The sequence below is a fragment of the Corvus cornix genome, chromosome 2 (genome assembly GCF_000738735.6).
Source record: "Corvus cornix cornix isolate S_Up_H32 chromosome 2, ASM73873v5, whole genome shotgun sequence".
NCBI classification, from domain to species: domain Eukaryota; kingdom Metazoa; phylum Chordata; class Aves; order Passeriformes; family Corvidae; genus Corvus; species Corvus cornix.
The window spans coordinates 83,016,210-83,041,547 of record NC_046333.1 but is presented as its reverse complement, the minus strand read 5'-3'; the positions used below and the strand labels follow the sequence as shown (position 1 = coordinate 83,041,547).

Sequence of the window (25,338 nt, the reverse complement as noted above, 5' to 3'; positions counted from 1 at the left end):
GATAAGTTATTAAAATTAATATAAGTCATAAGTATTACTTGATTGTGTGAATGAAACAAACTGTATGAACTAGACAGATTTATGAAATAAACACAACCCAGCAAGAATTAGGAGTATCTTGAAACAACATGGGTCAATTAAACACGTATTTGGACCAAGGAATGCTACAATTTTATTTGTGTCTAGGGCTTTTTTTCCTGCTCACCCAGTTGCTCCAAGGAATTAAAAAAAAAGGAAAAAAAACCAATTTCACTTTCTATTTTTGTGAGCACTGGAGAATAAAATTAAAGCCATTCATATAACAGAACAAAGAGGACAGTTGTTCATCTGTGTATCAATTACTCCGTGTCTGATCAGGAAACGACCTGATTTTCTTTAGAGCAACATACAAGACAACAAAATTCAACATAGCCCATTTATCATAACCACAATATTACTTTTACTCACCAGTAAAAGTATTTGGGGTTTACCAACTAAAGCCACAGCAGTAGAGAGCTTCCTCTTTGTGCCAGCACTGTACGTTCTCACCAGTTTGTCAGCATGGGCATTGAGGTGTAACCGGTTAACAAGGTCCTCTGCAACCTGTGGTTTGCAAATTTGGAGGCAAACAAAGATGAGCCAGATTAGGCAGCATTTGTGCTTCGATTGAAAGAATGTTCTGTTCATGCATGTTAAGAAAATGTACATGTTGTTTTCCTTATTTATCCACCCTTGCTGCATATTTCCACTTTTGAATCTTAGACAAAAAGCTGCTCTGAGACCCCTTAGTTCTTCAAAAATGATAAGGATTTTCTCATATAGAAAACCTGGCTTTGTCACTGCCTAGCACAGCCATTAGTATTCGGTTTGTGTCCCTGGGTCAATGATCTAAAACATCTCTCATTTCAACTTATTCTCCACTATTTATTTGATCAAATGTCTGAGTAACTGAGAATTCAAGAGAAAAAATTCTCCATTGGCCACAAAAACAGATGAAAATGTCAGAAAAGCAAGTCACAGTTGCAGATTTAGAATTTCTTAAAGACAAAAGGTAACAGGATTGAATTAATATACCTTTGTAATAACTGAGAGGGGTAAGCTGACCTTAGATGGATTGGTTTTAATTGGTTAAACAATAATGTATGATCTGGAGAGCTGGAGACAATGCTCATGCTGTCCCCTATGGCCTTTCTTCTTTACCCTGTCAGAGACAGTCCTGACATACAAGGCTCCCTAAAATACTGCTGCTAGACAATATTAAATGTAGCAATAATCTTAATCCATCTATATCAGCTACTACTGCTGGACTGTCCAAGGAGATGTTCAAAACCATGAGGGACACAGCGGCAACTTTTCCACTTGCTACCGCCAGATGCTCCCTGCAAAGCAGCAGGTATCTGGCATAGGCTCCTGGAGGGTTTATCGTCAAGGAGTGATCAACTTTGTAACACAGCAACTGTGTCTTCATGCTGTATGTAGGAGAGCTGGAAGATTCTTGTAGAACAAGGAGTTGCATGGTGCACTTATTGCCCAACGTCAACTGACAGAGCATTTCCAGCAGTATGGTTCATTTGCTTTGCTTCCTCCGCTTTACCTCCAGCAAAAAACAAGGAAAGACTGGAAAGCTTAGTCACATCAGGTGGACAATCTCCAATTAATTAGAAAATCCAATAGAAAAAAAAGTTCATTAAACAATATTGTGAATTAATATTCACTATCTATCGCAGACAAACTGCCACAAGCATAATAATATTTTCTATAGGAGAGTTTTATGCAAACACCTTCGGAAAAGATCAAGATATTCATGACCCTTTTAGCAAGATTTTTCGAGTAATACTTATAAAAGTAAGAGACATCTCTGAGAGCAAGTTGTCTGTAAGCAGGAACAATGCTTCAGTGAGGAGATTCTAAAGCATTTTAGTGATGATCCTTGGACTAGTATCCATAGTCACTTGTGTTTGGGGTACCTGGATGTATAACCTGACAGCAATGCATGTTCTCATACAAAAGCCAAAAAGCCACGTTTCAGAAATATTACTCTGTCTACATTAGATGCAGAGAGGTTTTTTAAAAAAAAAACAACTGTTAAACTAGCCACAGGCAATATTATACTGAAAAGTTCAAGGCTTCTGCTATATCAAAGTTAATTCACAGTAATTTACTTCCAATTAGAAATTATTGCTGTGGATTTAAAAATGGTTAATCACCTAAGCTATATTCTAAGATATAATAGCTGAGCATTGTTTTGTTATGTGTTTTTTTTCCACTTCCAAATATAGGTCTCATTAACACCAAAGAAACATACACAAGCGAAGTCCTCTAAAGCATATGAAGGACAGCTTATCCTGTCTACAAAACTGACTTGGCTGCTACCACTGGGCATGCATGAATGTTAGTGACTACAGGATTATCCTCCTACACATCCACCAACAATCACACAAATTACACAGAAAAGCTCATAAGAATTTAAGACCAGTGTCCTGGGTTGCAGTGTATTCTATCACTATCCTCATGAGCTGTTGAAATCAGGTGGGGCAGTGTTTCCTTGCCTCCTCCCCCCAGACTATCTTGCTGTTAATTGCCCATCATTGTCCTGCCGCCTGACTCAGAGATAACTCCCTCGGGACCATCTTCTGTTAATGAGCCTAATCAACACTTGGCCTCATGACTCATTACCCCATTGTGAGATGCTCCACCCAGAGGGAGGAACCAAGCATCCCATCGTGGATATAAACTGAGCTGCTGAACACCAGAGACAACCCTTTCCACTGGATTTCCAGAGGACAGGAGCTACAGAGCCACCACTGGACCTTCTGAGGAAGAGCAGACCCTTTTTTCTACAGGATCACTGCTTCAGAGGACTGCAGCCACCATTCTACCAGACTGCTACCACCACCCTGCCTAACAGGGACTCAGGTTGTATCTTGACTCTGTCAGTTTGAACCAGTGTTTTCTTTTAGGCTTTTTTTTTTTCTTTTCTTTAATTTCCCCATTAAATTGTTATTCTGACTTGGTGCCTCCCACTGGTTTGTTTTCAAACTAGTACAACCAGAAAGTGAAAAAATACGTAATCTCATTTTTTACACCAAAATTGACATACATTTTAAACTACAATAAGCTTCAAGAGTTATTAAACAATAAGCAAAAGAGGACTATGCATCACAGCTGAAATGCAGTCAAAAGTATCCTTTAGCTATGACTAGAACCACTCTTTCTAAGTGCTTTGAAGTGTCATCTAAAGTCAGCAAAATGCCATGCTTTTAAAGAGACAATGAATGCTGTATGGGGAAGAATTGAGAAGGTTGAGGAATAGTGCCAGAGAGAGAAGAAAGAAACCATTCAAGTTAGATGGGTCTTCTTGTAGTCTGTAGCCCCCTAGGGGACTCAATCATGTGTCAGGTATGAACATAAAGTTCTTTGTAGGGAGCAACATTTAAAAGAACTGACTTTGCAAGGTTTGCAATTCCACACCACACATAGAATTCTCCTCTCTGGAGGATGACTACACCATCTCCTGTTTCATACAAAGAGATAAAGCCTGGCAAGTCTCCTGCTATAGAAATTTTTCAAGACAAGGTTTAAAAGGTAAACAGGTAAAAAGAGAGGGGTGGGAATCATTTCATAGTACCCACTTTGCTGCTGCTTTAAATGTGTAGAGCCTCTAAGATAAACCTTGCAGACCATCACAGTGCACAACACAATCTGTCCTGATATTTAGATACACTCCTTTGGTGCAAAACATATCAAATTAGAACTGATTTGGAGCTGAATCACATTAGCAACATAAAAGCAGAAGGAAGGGTCAACTTTCTTATTCCTAAATATGTCCCAGTTTCACCTAAAAAAGTCTCCTATTCCTGCTACCCTCCTCAACTCTTAATTTCAAAAGAGCACTGCACACTATGGTTCAGCAAATATAAGAATATGGAGTTCAATTATCTTTCAAGAGATGACCCCAAAACTTTTTCTCTTTTCTTTAATGCATATCATAAGATTTCCAGTAATGTTTCACCTTCATCAATAATACCTAAACAACAACAAAACAGTAATTTCAATGAAACTAGAAGTGTTACATATAAGGTATATATTACATATTAGCTATACTGTAGAGGAGCTTGAATATCACCATTATAACTTCATTTGTCTGCATAGCCAGTGGTTTGTATCATAGTATACTGTAAAATAAATACAAAAATCCCTCTTAAATTACTTTAAATGAATGTCAGAATTAAACATGTGACCAATCTTCAGATACAGGTACACACATTTATGCCAGAGAATTACGGTTCTAATGGTTTCCTTCCCGTGGTGAATGTGAGACATATACACAAGCACCTTGTCTCCCTCCTTGTCATATTCACCATGATACTCTATTTCAATAATGTTTCAATGACTTTCAGCAGTGAAGAGTAAGGAAATACATCAATTTATTTAGCAAGTTGGTAACATTGAGGCCAAATTAAAAGATACAGAGTTATATGCAAATATATACATTGTAAGCACACTTGAACCATAAAAATATTTAATGTCTGTTCATGGATGTAATAATGTATTTAATTTAAAATAATGTATTTGAACTCTTTCCTTCCTTCCTCCCTGCACCAGCAGTCAAAATTATAACAGACTTCACATCTATCAGCCAGCTATTTCCCTATTTTCCAACATTCCTTAAAACTATTTACTTTTTTTCTCATAAATTCTAACATATTTAGCAAAGTATTTTCCCCTAAATTAATTTGGGCTAGTTCAACTAGCTTTAGAACAGGAATTGGAATGAACCCTTCAATCTGTAGCATCTAAACAAAATCCCCCAATACTTTGTGGAGTTCCTAAAGACAACATTCATTCCAGAAGAGACTATCAGGTAACTCAACTTTTGCACACATGCCAATATCTGTGGGAGTAAAGGTCAAAATAGGCATGGTATCCTCCATCCACCAGGGAACTAGGAGGTACATCCATTCCACTGAAAAGCAGCAATTGCGTAACCACTAATGCCTATGGCTTTCCACTCCCTTTAAAAATTACATCTAATAATCAACTAAGAGATGAGTGGTGCTAAGGACCTTGAGAGTGTCTTCCAGAAAAACTTGGAGTTAGTAAAGACTCAATCTGTTCAAAGACTAGAAACATCATAACGGGTCTATCCGGACTTGAAAGGCTGCATCCATCAGTGTATTAGTTTTCATCATTTCTGACACACTAAATACAATGCATAACTTCTTGCTATTTATTTATACAAACCCTTGTAAAGCAAACATGGCCCAATACTGAATACTGGCCTGATTATACCCAGTATAAATGATAATAAACATGGATTGTATTCTAGAGTCATCTGAAAAATAACTTTTCATGTCCAAAGCAGTCATTCAAAGTGTCAGGTTCTGAGTAAGTGGATGCAGTGTAGTTTGAACATCCTGAATAGCAATCATTCATCAATTCCACACAAAACAGTATTTATTTGGCTTCCGAGTAAACTCAGAATTATTAGATTTCTTACATTTGGAAAGTGTATACACGTGGTCAAGCTTCTGGGGAACAATATTTTTTGTCCCAAAATCTCATTAAAGTGTACACACTAATTCTGCTTGCAAAAAAGTAAACATGCAAAGAATAAATTAATTTACAGATTCACATTTCCAGAACCTATAGAATAGAAAATGTAAGGAAATCATTGAGATTCTAGAATCAGAGCAGAAATCTTCCTGAAGAGTTAATGTGAAGAGAAAGAATACTGACATTCCAAACAGTTGCCTCAGAAGACCTGATAAAGCTTCTTTTGAGATTTGCAACAGAAGTTTTAATGCTAATGAGGGACGTCATTTGATATTGTGCTAATAATTTTAATTTTTAACAAGCTGAGTGCTGTATTTTAGAACAAATTGAGATCTAGGAAGTTGATATGTTAAAGAAAAAAACATAACAATTTAAAGTACTATGCTAAATCAGTATCTCTCTAAATAACCCAAAAGCTTTACTCTAATTTTTCCAATTTTGCAGCAAAAAAAAATTTTCAGAGCAGATTTGTCAAGTATAACAAAACTTCACATTACATGTGAAGCTTAACATTGATATTAAATGACCCATTTTTCTCCTCCTTTTCCATTCATTTAATTACTGTTTTGGAACATTAAGTGCACTCAACTTTATGTCAGGCACTTAACTCCTGCTGCTGCTAAATCTGTCTAGCAAATGATTTGGTCCTTGAAGTTAGTGCTTCAACAGACAACTTCAGCAGCAACACAACCTGTAAGTCACCTGACTGCTCACCAATTTCTTAAAAAACAAAGTAAATGCATGTTTCTTTCCTTATCAAATCAAGGTACTCTCTAGAATATACGTGTCTGTGCATATTAGTGTAAACAGTCACTGGTAAATATTCAGAGGCAGGTTTGGAGTGCTGTATCATAGGCAGGAGGGAATGATGAGAAAATAACAGCTTACATTTCCATACAGCTGCTCCTCTAAAGCATTCCAAAGCCTTATTTTCTTTATAGGCAGCTAAAAGGCTCACTTTCTCCAGGCATCAGCCATTTCTGGGTTGAAGCACAGCAGCTGCTGAGCACTCAACAGCAGTGCCACACAGTCGGGAGGGCCCACTGACAAAAACATTTGTTTTCCTCTGAGATAGCTGCATCTCAGTGTTTGATGGAGGCAAACCAGACCAGCTAAATATTATTTGCAGGAGTGCTTTGATGCCTTGATCGCAAGCATATGGCAACAAAGTCTGCTCTGCAATCTATGCAGACAAAAAATTAAGACAACTGAAAGGAAGAATGATCTCTCTTTCATAAATGTGATGCTAAGGCACAGAAGGCTGACTACAAAGAATAGTCTAAGCCAATACTTAGATCATCTGAGGTCCAGGAAGGTTAACATTTGTAACATAACTCATATCTAAATGAATTATTTTCATCCATTTGAAGAGGGACATGTATGAGATGTACCACACCACTTGAGGAACTCTTCCCTAAGTGCTATAGAGGAGCTGCCACTTCATGGAGAAAACAAGTAATTATAGTTGAGGGCTTTAGTGCCATAACAACCACCCCTTAATATATTTCTCTTGTATCGAGGGAAACATATTTAAGTTTTCAGTACTCTGCTAGTTGTCTGAAGTAAAATTTAACACCAAGAAGTTATGAAGGGTAAACAATCAAACAAAAGACTGATAATTTCTGAATTATCAAAAAAAAGAATGATGATTTTTAAGCAGTCTGAAGGAAACGTTGTTAAGAGAGTTAAAAGTCCAGGCTTTGTCCTGGACAATGGATACTGCCCAAGACAAGGGGCAAAGACTTGCAAGAATCGCTTATTTTCACCAGGCTCTCATCCAGAAACACCATATCTCTGAAGAATAGAGTTTTTCAGAGGTACATGACTCAAAACATGTGGAGCTTTCTCCCAGTACTTTAAGTGTGATACTGGAGGCACTGAACCATTCATAAATTTAATTTCCTTTAGGGTTTTTGTGCCCAAAGTTTCATTTGCAGTAATGTTATTTTACTATCTGCAGTGATGTTATTGTGTTTTGAACTGGCATAACGGACAGAAAAAAATCCACATTATTTAAATAAAATAGTGGTAATGAAAAACCTTAAAGTTTTTAACTAAAGTTGTTAAGATGAAATATTAGATAGTTCCTCATGTTAAAAAAGTACAGTTGTTCTATAAACTCCACAGTCCAACCTGGAAATAGCTCCCTCTGCAAATCTGTTTGGGATAGTTACCTTATGGATATCCTGCTTTGGAATTCCACGCAGTGTGCAGTAATAATAAAGATGCTCCCAACCTGTTAAAAGTTCATCCAAGGCATCTTGCTGTGGACAATATCCAATGAGAATACCTTCAGAGCTAGCAGACAGTATATCCATTTCAGACCTGTTAAGAAAAAGAAAAAGATTTGAGTGTTGCTTAACAAATCCCATGGCCCTGGGTTCCACCCTTGGGGTAGAAAACAAATGCATGTAGCCTCAAGGCCACAGGGAGAGAAGTTTGAGTCTCTTTGCCACGGTCACTTAGTGCAGCACCTCCCCACACAAGGCACACTTTGTGCCCCTTTTGGATTAGCACAGCCACCAGCATGTCACTGGTGTAACAGTGTGTGTGTCAAGGTCAACAGACAAACACATGAGGAAGACAGGTCCATGAGAATTAATGCTGAGCAGTTTTAGTTCTCTCATCTTTTCGGTAGTAGCTGCTCTAAGGAGACACATTTCAAACCATACGGTGCTCATATTGGACATTATACTATATCCAATATTATATTCATATCAAACACGTTGAATATTGAAGAGGCAGGACTTGAGAGAGAGGGAAATGTTGCTCTGCATGCCTTGTGTGTCTATGCACACACATACACATTGCCTGCATTCTCCAAACAACAAGAGTAAAACCAAACACAGGATATTAAAGCCTAGTAACCTAAAAGACAATACACGAAAAAGTATAAAATTATCATGATTTAAGAGACTTTGGTCTTCACTTTGTAGCACCACAGCATTACTTGAAATTACATTCATTGCTAAGAAGCAAGCTTGATTGCAAGGGTTTCTCATTACCCATAATGACACTAAATCTATCCTATTTATTCCAACATCTAATTCAACACTCATTGATGCTGATTTACATGTACAGAAAAACCTGTCAAAATGAAGATACTTAATAATAAAAAAATCTGAGCTTTGAAAGAAAAAAGTTTTCAAAAGATTCTGAGTAACAGAATGTTTTTCCTCTTAGTGGTTTTCTACATTTCTGATTAAAAGAACTAAATATGTGATTAATCATTTAGACACAAAGTAAATGCATTAACTGCAGGATCTACAAATACCAGCACTAGTGAAAATATAAATATGTATCTCCTGTTAACTAGATTCAGGAGTCTGGTGAGAAAAAATTCTGCATTTTACATAATGAACCACAGCATGAAAATATATTTTAATGCTATCAAAAGATAAATTAACATGATTATGACAAACCTTGCCGTGGAGTAATTAGAATGGTCCTTTGCTCTTAATGGAAAAGATATAAAATCACCATATCTTGATTGGTTTGGATAACTGCCACAGCAGTTATCTGCCTGTAGACACCTCTCTAAACAAAGAGTTAGCAAAAAGTAGAAGGATCATAGGGGAAAGAAGGTAACAGAAGTGTACTTGTTCATTCATTTATATCCACTTATAGGACATTTTAAATTACTTATATAAAAAATTTTTACTGGCTCAGTTTCCAGCCACATCTATGGCAAATTAAATCCTTTTTCTATGGTTATCTTTACCATAAGATATGGATTGAATAATGCTGTTCTTTTTGTATAACCATTCAGAAGCCATGGATTCCTTATTTAATTAATACTAACATAGAGAAATACTATTCACAGTGAAATATTATCTAGATGCTGTTGATGCTCAGAGATGTGTCTGAGGTTTCTTTTGCTAGGAAAATTAATGTACAAGGTTTTCTTTTGGTGCAGCTGCTGTCTTTTGAGAAACAAGACTCTGGGCTTTTGGTATTAGGGCCAGGTTCAGTCAGAAGATAATAAAACCCACTCAGGGGTAATTTCAGGCACATTTACTCAGCACGAACCCTGTAGCTGGATAGAAACATCTTGTCTGCAATGGGCCCCTACAAGGAAGAACAAAAAGTTAAATATGGACAGCTGAAAAAAACCAACAGACATCTAATGTTCTTAAGCTAGAACTATATTAGAGCATCCTTACTCAGTTTGCATCAGGAAATAAAAAGTGTCCCCAGCAGTAACTGTACACACAGGGTTCTAGTGCAGTGCCTATGTAAAGCACCCAGTCTGAGTGGGTATCCTGCCCCCTGACCTTCAGATTTCATACAGTGAGGACAAAGTGAGAATGCATCATTTAATATTCTTACTCAGCTTCATCCTTATCTTGCAACTTTATCCATTAGTGCTGACCCTGAACACTTCAAGAGTTCCCATAAACACACAGACTCTACTGTATTCACTAAACAACCTTTCCACCTCCCTCCTCCTCATCTCTGTATCTGTGAAACCAAAAACAATCCAACTGGAAGACAAAAAAAAAAAAATCCATATTAGGATTCTTCTCTTTTAATCAGACATCTTTTTTTTTTTAATGTGCAGTATAATGACTGTTCTTCCCTCATCAACATCACTTAGTAGATTTCCAAATCTAAATTCTGGACATTATCGTTCAGTTTTGTTTAGCAAGGTCCTAAGCTTTTTCTGAAGAGAGAAACAATATATATAAACAATAGATGAAAGAAAAACATATTATAATTTTTAATTATAATATGTATTGCAGAACACAAAACAAGCTCCCATCTTAGGAAATTGATTTTGCTTGAAATTCGGTTAATCTGTCAGATTTCAGTTTTACAGGCCTAAATTAAACGAACATTAGTGATGGCATGATACCAGAAAATCTTTTCAGTAAATGATATACTGTAAATGCTTTTCCCTTTTCTTTTTTAATTTCTGATTCCATTCATTAAACTAATCATAATCTTCTTCTTCCTTAACAAACATTTTATATGCTATTATCAGAATCAAATTATTTTTTAATATTTTCTGAAATATAGATTAGCATGCAGCAAAATACTGATATTTTTTTCCTCAAGCTAGAGAAAAACAGCCATTTGTATTCTGCCCTATTATTATCAGCATGCCAGAATTTTTCATTAGACTCTTCACATTAAAAACAAGACAAGAAGAATAAATCAGCTTATTTTATAAATAGAAAGAACATATAAGTACTGATTCCAACCCTTCTCAGACTTTTGTCCATAGTATAGTAGACACAATGAAATCTAGTGTAATATCTAAAAACTGTAGGGAGGAAAACAGGCTTTTACACTAACACACAACTTTCTGTATCTTTACAATAACACTGTACTTGTTATCTTTAAATTCTCTTAGTAATTTTGGTTACATCATCTCATCAAGTTAAGGCATAGAACATATTTTCTCCTTCATTTTTAGACTACATCCTTAAATCAGTACTTCTCCTTGCTAGTTAAGTTCTCCTTCAGAGTGAACAGCTGCAACAAATGACATCACCAGAATATTTCCAGAAATCTTTATATTTTAAATATAGTTTTAAAGTTGCAGAATTGCATTTCTAGAACTCCTTTGGAAATGGTCAACAGAACATCTGGCATCCTCAAGAAAAATAGCAGAGTCTAGCACTTGAAGCATGGAAGATTTTGTATTCCATCCCTGTCTAAGTACTTTGGTGAGAATCATGATATTTTGGTGCAAGACATCCTGAGAAAACATCCAGGACTCAATAAGACTTTCCTCAGTATGAAATGCTCATCTCACAGTTTTGTACTATTGAGGAAAGAAACTTGCTAGACTTTCAAGTTACTGGGATCATAAATTAAAATCAGAGTGTTTAAAATTTTTCATTCAAAGTTGTTCCTCCACTGATCATTTAAAGGCTTTTTACATTAACCTATTTATTCTGAGTTCTTAAAGAAATCCCTGCAATCTGATTACAGCTCTGAAGGTTATATGGGGGTGGCATGGGGCACTCCAGTCAAAAAGCCTTTGCTGACTCTGAAAAGAAACATAACCACTTGGATGAGTGAATATGATCTTGGACAAAACTTGTTGCCTTCTCCTGTATAAACTGGACCTGCAGTTTCTAGAAGGCCAGACTGGCTATTGCAGAACTAGATTTGGATCCTGTTTGTTACAATGGTTACCAGAAATGTTCCTTATAGGTGGTTGTGAGCTGGCATTCAAAGGTAAACATCAGTGTTGGGTTTCCAGGGGCAATTTAGTACCCTTGATATCAGTCTTACAGCTGTTTTGGGAAAAGTTGTTTCACTCTTGGCTCCACTGTGTACTTTGTTTCACTTTTATATGCTTTTTCTGCAGTTTTTGAATGCAATTAAATGCAGTGATATACATGGTACTTACAATACCACATATATATATCTGCTTCTGCAGAGAGATAAATTCCATTAATTAGTCAAAATGAAATATAAATTTACAAATTACAAAAGGACTTAGACATTTCATTGTACTCATAACTGCACATTCAATTCAGTGCATACTAATGTTCAATTAACATTATAAAAAATCAAGGTTAAAATATAATTAATGTAACTATAGCTTCATTATAATTAGACTAATTATACTGATATATAGTGTAAAACCAGACATTTCAGCCATTATGTTGATGTAAATTTATTCTTCCTTTCAAGTTAAGCTATTTGAATTACATTTTTAATTATTTATCAAGCTGAATATCATACCTATCAAAAGAGTCCGAGTTCTAGCTATAAAGAAATATTTTACTTTTCTCTCTTTGTATAGCAGTTCTTTGGTCCTATGACTCTGTAATCGAACAGTTGAGATGACTGACACTTAATTCAAATAGCATAGGGAGTTGCTGTCATGGAGGACCTCTGTGCAGAAGGAAGGTGAAAATTCATGGGAGATAAATTAATTACATGAGGAAGACTGCCAAATGCTTCAGTCCTTGATGGGGCAACTTATGAACGAGATGTCACCTGGTTTATCTATTTTTTTGCATATGCATCCTACTACACTCTAAATAAGAACTTAAAGTCAGCTCTATTCAGCAAAGCACAACAGGAAAGTCTGCAAAATAGAGGGCACCCAAAAGCAAACAAATCACCAGTCCCATTATTCATTATTTTCCATCGACCTTGACATGACGCTTAAAGGATTTTGACACTTTCTCTTCAAAGCTGTGTTTATCTCTCCTTACTTGAGGGAGGTTTTATGACAGAGTCACTAAAGAGGGCTTAAACACAAGTATACAAAGCAGAAGAAAACAAAGCTTGGCCAATGTACACACACACAAAAAAGTGGAACAGATGTACGGTATCTGCTGATACTTTACCCCAGCAGACATTCAAAGACTATGAAGACTCACTCTGTTCTCCTTTGTTTTACCACTTTGTTAAGTGTCAGCTTTGCTTTGTACATATTTAATGCAGACCTTACTTCTTCAAGCTGTTTGACAGAAAAAGTAACTACAAAAATATTTACAGTTTCATACACTCCCTTTCATTTAGACAGCTTCCACACTGGTGGTAATCTAGTTATGGCAGTAGAGCCAAGCATGAGAAAATTTTAGTCCATTTTTACTCTTTTAGAGCAACAGCTGTGCTACAGAGAACACAAAGAACTCTTCTAAATGTCAAGCAGTTAATTATTAAACATATTTAAGCTTCACAACTCTTTGAAAGTCTGTCAGTCTCTTAATGTCTTGTAACACCATACTTTATAAATACAATTAAACAAATGTTAAGAAAATAATATACTTTCTAGTAATTATCCTTTTTGCTTTTGATATTTCTGCCCCTTATGAAAGGTAATGCCAGTACTTCGCTATCACTCTTTTATTTCTAAGCCTTCTGAAGTAACTGTTTCAATACTGTTTGCTCCTTTGGCACTCTTTAATATTGGGGTGGCAAATATGCCTAAAATGAAGACACAGTCTCTAGAAGCTAATTACTTCTCTGTTTCATTTACACAGATACGTCACTGATAACAGCAATATTAATGAGCTACACAAAATAATAAAAAGGTAAAATCCCCTGTGAATGGCATCATCTTCACAAGATTGGCTGTGGTTGGTGACAAATTCCTATTATTTCTCTGACTGGACTATTTTTATTACATAAAGGTAACAACTAGAATGGGCCTGCAAATGTTATGTATAAGTTGCCTAAAACATTTTCTGCAGAGGGATTTGAAAATTTTTAAAAAACAGGTTTTTGTAGACTGCTCAGCTTGTATGTTATAAATGTGCATTGGTCACACAAATTGTAGGATATAAAGTTCAGGCACATAGTGAATTTAAAATATCTACTTAATTTGTAGTGCATCAAAAAGAGAAAACTTTAATTAAAACAGATCAGAAAACTCCTCTTCCTGAAAAGCATTTCCCCATCAAGAAGAAGGTCAGGAAACACCAATTTGCAGAAAAAATGAAGTTGGCTTCATTCCCACTTATAGACACCCTTATTTATGAATCCCAGTGATACTGAAAACCAACATGCATAATACCTAGCTTCTATGGATTTTGTTAGGTTTTGTTACAAAAACAGACACAGTTCTCTCTCTGATCCTTAGGAATAAGCTCCTCTTTTTTTTTTTTTATGGTATTAAGCATTCAGTGAACAACCAACCTAGAGGCCAACAAATCTTTTAAAAGTACTTGAAGATGTTGTAAATCTGCTCCTATGCCCTGTTAAAAAGGAAGTTACTGCTCAGAAATATATTTTTTTTAAATTTCTTTGAGACTATAGCAGCAAGTTGATTATTGGTGTGTGAGGCTCTTTCTCTATAACCCCATGCAGTTCCAAGATATTTTAGGTTGACCTTCCAAAAATTGTACTTTGCATTCAGTTTGTACCTTTGAAAAATCCCATCTTCCATTTCTAGAATTCATGTTGTTCCAAGGTGCAATAATTTTCAAAAAAAATCGAGGCCATTTTCAGTGCACCTGCCTCAAAAAACCACTCCTGACTTCATTTTAAATTCAGTAGCAATCAGGAAAATGTATGCATGGATTTTTTGGGGTTTTTTTGTTTGTTTGTTTGTTTATTTGTTTTAAACGAGAAGCTTTCAAGCATAGTTATTCAAGGAAACAGGAACTGTTATGAATTAAGGATTTTCTGCATGGAGTAAAATTAGTTAGGATCTCCATTATTTTTAATAATTATTTTATATACTCAATTAATTATTTGATCATGAAGAATGTATCATGAAGGTAGGGTTAGATAGCTGATAGGAAGAAATTCTTTACTGTGAGGGTGGTGAGACACTGGAACAGATTGCCCTGAGAAGACATGGATGCCCCATCCCTGGAAGTGTTCAACGTTGGATGTGGCTTTGATTAAGCTGGCCTAGTGGAAAGTGTCCCTGCCCGTGGACGGGGATTGGAACTAGATGATCTTTAAGGTCCCTTCCAACCCAAAATATTTTATGATTTTGTGAAGGATCCATCAGACTACAGTATCTGGTCCTTTTGTGGTGACAGAGGACAAAAGATGTGTTCCTTCCAGTCAAACACAAAAGAGGTGGGATCTACATCTAAGCTGCTGCCTAATTATTCATCAGGAATAGCTATCAGAGGTAATGTTTTCATGGAAACTCCTTCATTATGTAAATTTAAAAAAAAAAATCTAATTCTGCTGACCAACAAATGTTCTGCAGCTGTGACCACCAGCTGCTTTCTTCTGCTGACTGTAGTCTCTTCTATGTGCCAGGAACTCAAGGCTCCTGAGTACACTACCAGAGTAAGAAAAGGAGAAGGCTTCTTACCATAATATCCCCTTTCCTTCATTTATCTGAGTCATAAATGCAAATCAATCCACCTAAAAGTCCCTGCGATGAGTAATTTTAGTCATTCTTCAGCTGCTGAGGAAGGGTTCCCCAGACCTGTTGTGGTTTCCATCTCACCTCTGGAATAGCCAACAACTTGCCCCTTAGTGATTTTCAGGAGTACAGCAACACAGTGCACCACTATCTGCTCAAAGGCAGTTTCAAAAATATGAAGCAAGGAACAAAGTCAGGAGGGACATAAATTTCTTCTCACAGCCTTGATTTTTTTCTCTAAGTTTAGCTACTGTATAACAGCAGCTTTTGCTTAAGGTCACCTTCTTGAATTAAAGTTTTGAAAACTTGGGAATATGGGTTTTACCCTCACTTCAGCCACTGCAAACACAAAAAGTCCATAAACTCGATTGACACCACCATAACAAAAGGTGATAATTAATGTTGTCTAGGGTATTTGATACACTGAAATTCATTTGTCTAAGGCTTTCTCTCAAGCTTCCTAAATGTGTCAAATATCATTACCTGTGTTTTAGTATATGGTAAATAACATTGCACCTTAATATATGCTTTCATGTTGGATTTATAAAACACAGTATGGGGAATGAAAGTGACACACATAATGTCCAGGGGCAACATTTATACTATTGTCAAAAGCCAGTAGCACACTAAAGTTGACCTCATAAGCAGTTTTGTCTGTTTAACCACAGGTACATAATGACAAGACCCCTGAAAGGAACACAGGCATTTTTAAATTTTTTAAAATTTTTTTCACAAAAATTATCTTAGGAAGTTTAAAAAAATATCTGTAGTCAGAAAACATCCTGCAAGTGTCAATATATAATAAATTAATTATATTCTTATAACTTTATATTTGCTTTCAAATAGATGTTAAAATTTTTGGAATTGTCACACCAGATCAAATCATTTTTCCAAATACAGACCTGGGACCACACTGTGCAGGGACAGCCATTAGTGATCCATGAATGCACAGGTGGGACCCAAGGCAAGTCCCATTAAAATCTACAGCAAAATACTCCTCAGAGACTAAAAAACTTGTGAGCTTAAATACTGCCCTGATGGCAATATTTTATAAAAAAAAATTACAGATTATTTTATTTCTCTAGATCTCAAATTCTCTTCAGACTCATGCTATAAACTTCTGGTCCCCATCATATCCTGGTACAAAGCCTTCCATCAGTTCCAAAGAATAACAAATGTTGATTTTTACCTAATTTTAAATCACTTCTGTTATTTTTAATTTTGCTTAGTGTCTGAAAAATTTCGTCTTCTGTTTAAGACAGAAAATTATAAAAACTGAAATGTTTGAAAAATTATAAATGAAAACAACCATCTAAAAGTCTAACCATTTTAAAGCCTCACTCACACCCTTTCTTCTTCTCTTAAGAATAATTTTTCCAAAATCTGCTTGCTTTTTTTAAATCATTCCTGCTTTATGATTAATATTTTTTTATGGTTTGCTATGAAAGTTAATGAAAAAACACACTGAAGTAAAATTATGTTTGATAGTGGTGATATTGTACATTTCAAAAGTGCAAATTTTCCAGAAAACTGAATTTTGCAATGATTGAAACTACTTATTCTTTGAAGCTAAATCTGATAATCATTATCTTTGTAAAGAATTGAGGAAATACTGACCTATGAAAGAATTTGATTTCTAAACCAAAAAAATGTAACTTGACATTTTGAAAATTCAAAAATGCTTTCTTTAAAAAATTCTTAATTAAACTCTTGACCTGTCCTTGTCCAAAAAAATATTTCAAAATCTACATCATTTAGAAAAAAGAAGAGCCCAGAATCCATTTATATATATGTATATATATATTTACTACTGACTAAAAAAAAAATAACTTTACTTCCCCTCCAGTTTTGCTGGGAAAAAATTATAATTATTGATTACATCTAACCCAAAGTCCATTATACATTTATCACTCCATCAGAATGATAAATTTCACCAACACCTCTTATCCTAATTATATACCATATTGATCAAGTAATTAATTAATGACTCTGAAGTACATAAGTGTAAGAAAATATTTTAAAATTATGCACTTGAAGCACTGCTCATCTGCCTAAGCCTGGAAAACTTTCAGTGCAGTACTAGTATGGGGGATGTACGTCCATGCATCTTAACATATGTTACAATTTTTTTTAAGTTTTAAAAGGATGTATGTTAAGTCTTCTTAGAGTTTCTCTTTTGCTACCAGACAAGTTTATTCTCAACTAACAGAGCTGTCAAACAGAATTAAATAATTCTAAAATGCTTTTCCACAGCGACTTAACAGCAACAAAGCAGTATACATTTAAAAGGGAACAAAATAGGTCCCTAGAGTACAGTATAAAGGACTGAAGATGTGCTGAGTCTTTGATCATGTGCATTATCAATTAGCACTATTCTGATCAAACCCTGCATTATTTACCCAGTAGGAGTCCTGATAACAGCACGTCCTGCAGATGGGGTGATATCTCCAGTCAGCATCTTAAATGTTGTGCTTTTCCCAGCTCCATTTGTTCCAAGGAGTCCAAAACACTATCAGAGATACATATTAAAAAAAAAAAAAAACACCACCAAAAGGCAATCAATATGCTATACTGAAAAAAATAAGAAACATTACACCTTCAAATTTCCCCCCTTTCCATATTTCCTATAATATGTCTGTAAGAAACTGTATATGGATATAAAGTGTGTGCAAATTCCCTTTCCCACAGAAAATCGATTTAAAAAAACCCATATACATAATATTTTGATTACCCCCTAATTACTAAAAGTGACTTATTTAGGATTCTAGCCCTCCACTTAAAACCCTTCCCAGCAAATAAATTCATTATTTATCCATATTATTAGTAAATGCTACATTTGAACAGGAGGGTTTAGGTCCTCTTTCCAAACCCTGGCTATAGTCCACAGAGTCAATATTTCCCAGCTTTGCATGAGCTGCTTCGCTCTGTACAAGTGAACAACAAACATCCAAGAGACACACTCATTTGAACACTTATTTCAGGCCCCTAGCTACAATAACTTTATGCTTAAGCTAGGATAGCGTTCATATTAAGTCTACACGTAGCCCTTTATGATTTTGAAATACCTTTTTCATGAACTTTTTTATTGATAGATAGGCTTTAATCAGCAATAACATCCTCCTGGTTGCCTCAGTTACCCAACAGCTAATCAGCAAGTAGCAGGACATCACTGGACCTGTGCTGCCATGTGCAAGTTTCTCAGATCTTTCGATATTATATTAGCAACCAAGAAAAGTCTTTTCTTTCTCAGTAGCTTAGAAATTAATTTCTGTAATTCCCCAAACCATCAAAATGATGAAAAAAAACCCCAAACACAAATAAAAATTTGTTCAGCACTAAATTTCAATTTATTGAAATAGTTTGTATGTATATGCTATATTCAAACATACTGCGATGATTTCAGCATGGGAACTAAAAGTGTGCTGCGGTGACAAATTCAGGATTCAGTCCATGGTTTGCTATTGAGTTGGGTATTCTGTTTTCTCTTTGAGCTGCCATGCTACCTTACTTGCTTTTTATGTTAGCCGATATTACTGTAAATTGGTAAAGATAAGCAAGAAGTAAAAAACTCAAGACTCTGATTAAAGTTTAACCCAAAAAACAAATGAACAGTCACTTCTTCAGCACCACCAGAGTTTCTGCTTTTATCCAGTTATTGATTTTCAGAAATTACTACAACTGAAATTTTTCTGCTGCTATCAACAGATCTTTCACTGTACACACACTGACTATGTCTCAACAATTGCTCAGACTAAAGTGTTCCTTTATAAAAGGGGAAAAAGAAAGACCCCTTTACCTCTCCCCTCGGTATGCCCAAGCTTATGTTTTCCACAGCTGTGTTCTTCTTACTGAAACCTCCATAACACTTCCTGAGGTTGTACAGAAGTAGGACATCATTACCAGTTCTCCCACCAAAGAGTCGCTGACGCTCCATTTCTACATCAACATCTTCTGAAGGGCTGTTAACTGAACAAGGACCCCTACAACAGAACATGATAATAAGTGATACATGGCAAATTGGTCATTGCTGCGCTCTATAACTCCTGTTTTCCTGGCTGTAATGCCTTAGCACTTGGTGATCAGTTCTCATCAGAATTCAAGGGAAAAACAACTACTTGTATTTTTTCTGTAGTCTGCATTAATTCAGGTACACCACATTATCAGAAGTATTTCTCTTCAGGTGTTCAAAGGAACACACCATTTTCTTGCTCTAAAAATTAATTCAGTGCCCATTGTGGCAGAATACAAATGGTAACACACCTTGGTTTCTGGAGGAGGTCCCAATGAAGGAAAAGACGTAAAAGAAGTAGCAGTGTTCCCTGAAGGGCCATTTCCACAAAAATCCAGCCCAGGAAATCCATTTCAAAGGGGCTCACATAAGAATCTATTCCAAAGTTCCTGGTCAGGTCAAACTTGATCTGATTGTACGAAAGCTCTATTAAACCCTGGCCTAGGCAGAACTGTGGGAATATGATGAATGCCCATTTGAGGATATTGTAGATGTTCTGAAAACTCTGTATGCAGCAAGGAGGGAGGAGAATAAAAAAAAGGAAAAAAATTAGTTTTCTCCAACAGCCTAATGAGAACACTTGCAAAACTGGACGCAGCATTCAAATCTCACTCATGGTAAACTGAATTCTAAAGTGCATATTGTGAACTATTTTGGGGACAGGGTTCATATCATATTGCATTTTAGAATTTCTACAGCCATGGCATTCTAGTCTTAGTTGAAATTCACAGATGATATCGAAACACATATACCCATGATCCTTCTATTTCCTTAACCTTTTAATATTTGAATACTATCAAATCTGAATCACCAACTTAAACCCAAGTGAATACTGCATCTGCTTACACACTTTCAGGACACATAATCCAGATTTTCCTTCAAACATCAAGATTTTGACCTGTATAAATGGAGGTTGTCTCTCCTGAATGGAGAGTCACACTCATTTTGGAACTCCTTTCCATCAAGTGGTTTAAACACCATTATGACTAATTAAAATCACATACATGTAGTGAGAATGAACTGTATGAATTACTATTCATACAGTGCATTAGTGATCCTAGGAATATGCAGCTTATCTCTTATGTCAATATTATTCAAACACATTTTACAGTGCATATAATCTATTTAATGGACCAGAACAGCTCCCATTATGTGCCAATTACAACTTAATGATCTAGAAAATGTCAAAGTTTCAATTAACACTGTTTTCCCATTATTATAGCATGCTTTTTTGGGTTATAGACAAGTTAAAATTCAAGATGGTAACAGTCAATACGGTATATTCTAGGACAGAAAAATCATGAATGTTTAAAAACCATATGTTTTTCTACTGGAAAAATCTTATCAGTACAAATATATAAACAGGCAAATATACTTTTTCAAATATATACATGCATGTACGTGTGTGTACACATCTCAGTTATGAAAAAGATAAACCAAAGGTTTTATACTGACCTGAACTTTGGAAATTATAGCTAACAAGCGAGGTAAGAGAGTCACCAGCATGGTACACAGGCCAAACACAAAATTTAAGGAGATGTAAGAAATAAAAGCTACATCTGAACTTGAGAAGAATCTGGATGCGAGATACATCCAAGGTAAAGTTGCATACCTGAAAGTTTAAAGAAACAAAACTGTCACAAATAAGTTATGTTTTTGCCTCACCCCTCCCCCCTCCCCCCCAAAAAAAAGGTCAGTTATCACATTGGAATAAAACCACAATTATTGTTCCTTATTTTTAAGATAGACAAAAAACTCTTCTGAACAATTGATTTAAAAAAGGACAAATCTGGGATAAGTGTTCCTTAACAAATTAGCTTATAGTTCCATAGATGTACACATATTTACTACCATGTTATGATTCATTTTTGCCTATATCAGATATTTACTTTTACTGTTCCAGACAGCTCACAATCCTGATTTCTGAATGACTGAAAACCCATGCACCTTATCAAGCCTCTTACACAGAGAAGGAATTAAAACCAAGTATTTAAAGCTTAAATCATGAATGCTGAGCAGTTATCTTTTCTGAGAGGCTTTCATAGAAAGAAAAAAAAGAACAAAAGAAGAAGGAGATAGTGAGCAAAGAAAGAGAAAGAAAAAGAAGAAAAAACAATGATCTTTGAACTGGAACTAATATTTGTGCCAGTGATAAGTTAGAATGGAAAAAACCTAGAGACCATGTTATTACCTAAACCAGGTTGTCAATTAGTAGAGTAATAGCTATCAAAATGAGTGCACAGCACAATGAGGATAAGACAGCATGTCCATAGCTACATCACCTTCCATGAGAATCTTTAAAAGAAGGAGGAAGGCACCCTCCATTCTGACAAGCCAAGTGATGCCTATCCAGAATGGAGTACTCACATGTTTTATAAAGAGATCTTTACAAAGACTAAAACAAGGTCTGGGCATTTGGAGCATGCATATTACATAAAGAAAATTTATTTTCCATTCATCATAGCACAAGATATATCTATCAAACAAGCAATATATAGACTGCAGGAGCTATCAGCATACTCTATTGCACAATGATAAGTACATATGTAGTGTATTTATAAACACTTATATAATATTAATATGCATAACTGGTTTAGTAGTGAGCTGCACGCAAGAGCAACTAGCCAAAAACCTGTGAATTCACTTCTTCACTGCCTTAAAGTGTAGTTTAGATTATAAGTCATAAAAGACCCTTTTGAATTCAGTATTTTGTACTTTCTTATTGCATTGGAGAATGCCAAAATCTTTTACCTTAAAAAACAAACTTGCAAACCCTGCTGGGAAGTAATAATGATGTTATCCTCAGTTTACAGGAAGAAAAAGGTTAAATGACTCAATGTTTGGGTCTCAAATGAGGATTGTAAGTATTCAAGATCACACTATACTTTTCAGCATCCTGTTGCCAGTCTTAATCACCCAATCTTTTCTTCCCTTCATGCACATACCAAAATCACTGTTCTCAGAATTACAATATCATAAATACAAGTCCATCCTTGGAAACAGCTCAGGAAAGAGACGTGATTTACAGTGCTGTTACTCTGCTGTAAATGAAAGCAAAATTTGATTTGTTTGCTTATAGCTGCTAAGAAATGAGTAAGACTTTCAGAATACTAAAGTTACATGATGTTCAAATACAGCCTTTAAAGTAGAGGCCAGTCACACCTACATTTCTATCCTCTTTCTTTTCCTTCTGCTGCAGTTGCAATTTAGTATTTTCTAAGTGTAAAAGACAGAACATTTTGGAAAAAACTGCTTAAGCGTTTGGACTAGGAAACACCTCTGCTATCAACTAAAAGAGAAAAAAATGTAGTTTAGTTAAGAGACCATTATATTTTTAAAGGAAATCACTTTTAAAGTAGCACACTAAGAAACGTGATTATTCTTTCAAGCACACCCTCTTCTCTTTAACTTTTTTCTATAACTGTGCTATTTTTATCTTTATTCTAGATCAGAAAATCCACACAAGTGTACCCTGAAGAGAAAAAAACATTTTAAAAGGAAAAAAATGCAGATGATGGCGGCATGCAGATGAATGAGGACTACATGCACAGTACTGGGGAAAAATAAAATGGCCACAGCAGGCTTCATCACATTTACAGTGTAGTTAGGCTGAATAAAGGGTAGACTAGGAAGAGTGGCAACTCTGAATTTTATCAGTGTCCTTGAGACGTGTTAAACTTACACTGACAGCTATTGGATCTTTAATATATGTTAATACACATTGAATACATAGATTTTCTAGTTAAAAATCACTGCAACATCTGTTAAGTCAGCCAAAGATGAACAGTACAGGAGGGATTATATTGAGTTTATTAAGCTGCATTTGCAGTCAACAAAATAAGACAGTCCAGCTTTTCAGTCAATGACTTTTTTTTTCTGAAATACTCAAAGTCTAACTCAACATTTTGGTTAAAAAAATGCCAGCATAACTGCCATTGGATAGTATACTGTGGGCAGGGCCAAAGCCCAAAGCACACCAGAGAAAAAACCTGTTATGACTTCAGTAGACATACAGGTCTGTACTGTGTGCTTCAGTTGCTGCTTGGCTAAGATTTCTATAGATACCTATGCCTCACTAGGATGACAGCAATTGGATCACAAGAAGGGTTCAATGGTTGTAAAGGTAATAAAAAAAGGGTGTGAGATTTCATAGTGTGAAATCTTTGCACTAAGACTGGTTAGAATTTGTGCCTTTAACTTGAAGGAAACACTTGATGGAAGTGCTGAAGAAAGGAAGTGAGAGTGGCACAAAAGAGTGATACAGAGAAGAGAAAATTATGAATTTTGGATGTTTCATACAATTTATTTACAACATCCTGGCATTATGACCTCTAAAATATTTCATACTAGTTTGGCCATTCACGTCCAGGAAAGATGAGCTCAAACTGGAGTTATAAGGAAAACTGATAAATAGAATTATCCAAGGAATTTGGAAGGTTTTGCAAGAGAGGACTTTGCTTCTTTTGGCTTGCAAAAGGCGTTTGATGAAGGATAATTATGAAGTATGATTCTGAATAAACTTAGGCTAGAATTTCCAAGAAAAGGTCCAGCTTTGAGGATACCTAAACAGTTTTCAAAAAAAATGAGTTCCTGAAGGCACAAAACCTTGAAAAGAGTTTCAAGGTGCAACATAGCAAACTGGGGGGTTTTTTGAAGGATTTATCTGAGACTCTTCCTGGAATCGAACATGTCCTGATCTTGCAGAAGGTCCTTTCTTTTTTCCTTCCCTATGATTCTGTCATGAAGCAGCTGTCATGTAAGATATGCATCCTCCCTGACAAGTGTAGCAACAATTAGTTACTTGAAATAAGGAATGAACTTTTCAGAAGCTTTTTCCTTTAACAATTCATCTTTAGCATTTCTCACATCACCTTAGACAGCACATGGGAAGAGCTAAAGGAATAGAATACACTATTCATTTGATTGATCCCAGGGCTCAACAAACTTATTTTTATAGAGGTATCAATCCTCTCTTTAACCAGCTATTTTAACCTTCTATAACAGGGTTGGGTTTTTGGTTGGGTTGTTTGGGTTTTTTTTGATGTGAAGCTAAGCAAGAGAGTAGCATGGTAGAACTTTCCTCTCTCACAGCACTGTTTGGAGACAAATCTCTGACCAGCCTGGTACTTCACATTGGACAGACTTCTCATAGGAAATATAAACTCCTGGAGCTATGTAGAATTACAGAAAACGGTTTGAGCTGTAATAAAAGCCGTTTGTGACCTTCTTGATGATATTCTGCACAGCTAAGCACTGAAATTCTGAAATTCTGACCTATGTTAATATTCCCTCTGGAATATTCCTTCTGGAAGATAACATACAATCAATTTCTAACAGCAAATTACTGTTATACAGTTATACAGGCTGAGTATCTTCTGAGACATTTCCACTCCTTTTTTTTTTTTTTAATGCATAAATCTCCACCCACTTTTTGTTTCAGCCTGTTTTTTCCTTTTATTTCGCTGAATCATAATTGTTTACAAAGACAGAAAACCATGCATCCAGCAGCAGGTGCAAACTACATCTGAAGATTTATGTTTGTTTCTTAGAAGCTGTAATTCCATAGTAACATTTCCAATCACATACCCAAAGAGTATCAGCAGGAGAACAGTGGCTGCCAAGTTCTTTCGGAAAGTGAAGGCTGATAGCTGGAAGGCACTAATAACACCAACACACAGGGTGACTGGAACCATGTAAAACACCTAGAAACAGAAGGAAAAAAAGCACTGAGTAGGTGAGCATCTCTTACTGATCTTACCTAATTTGCATAGAAGGGTTTTAAAAATTAACTTTTCCATACTTGCAATACAATTATACTATAAATTAGGAAGAAATAGTCAGAATAGCTTGGAGATTTGACTCTATACTTGCTGTGAAACTACCCCGTACACATGAAACAGCCTGACAAGATAAAATCTGACTACAGAATATCCCCCATAATCCTATTTCTATTGACCTTTCCAATACATCCATTTAACAAGCTAACTCTTCC

At 35.6% G+C, this 25,338-nt stretch overlaps 1 protein-coding gene across 1 annotated transcript in view; it reads right to left on the bottom strand.

Annotated features, from left to right (window-relative positions):
- ABCA13 (ATP binding cassette subfamily A member 13) overlaps positions 1-25,338 on the bottom strand; it is a 179,807-nt gene that overhangs the window by 26,314 nt on the left and 128,155 nt on the right. The window contains exons 44-50 of the mRNA XM_039549863.1: positions 24,933-25,048; positions 20,802-20,958; positions 19,598-19,851; positions 19,134-19,317; positions 17,737-17,846; positions 7,710-7,860; positions 448-582 (exon numbers count right to left, since the gene is read on the bottom strand). Coding sequence (XP_039405797.1) covers positions 448-582; positions 7,710-7,860; positions 17,737-17,846; positions 19,134-19,317; positions 19,598-19,851; positions 20,802-20,958; positions 24,933-25,048 — 1,107 coding nt within the window. The remainder of the gene's footprint in view (positions 1-447; positions 583-7,709; positions 7,861-17,736; positions 17,847-19,133; positions 19,318-19,597; positions 19,852-20,801; positions 20,959-24,932; positions 25,049-25,338) is intronic.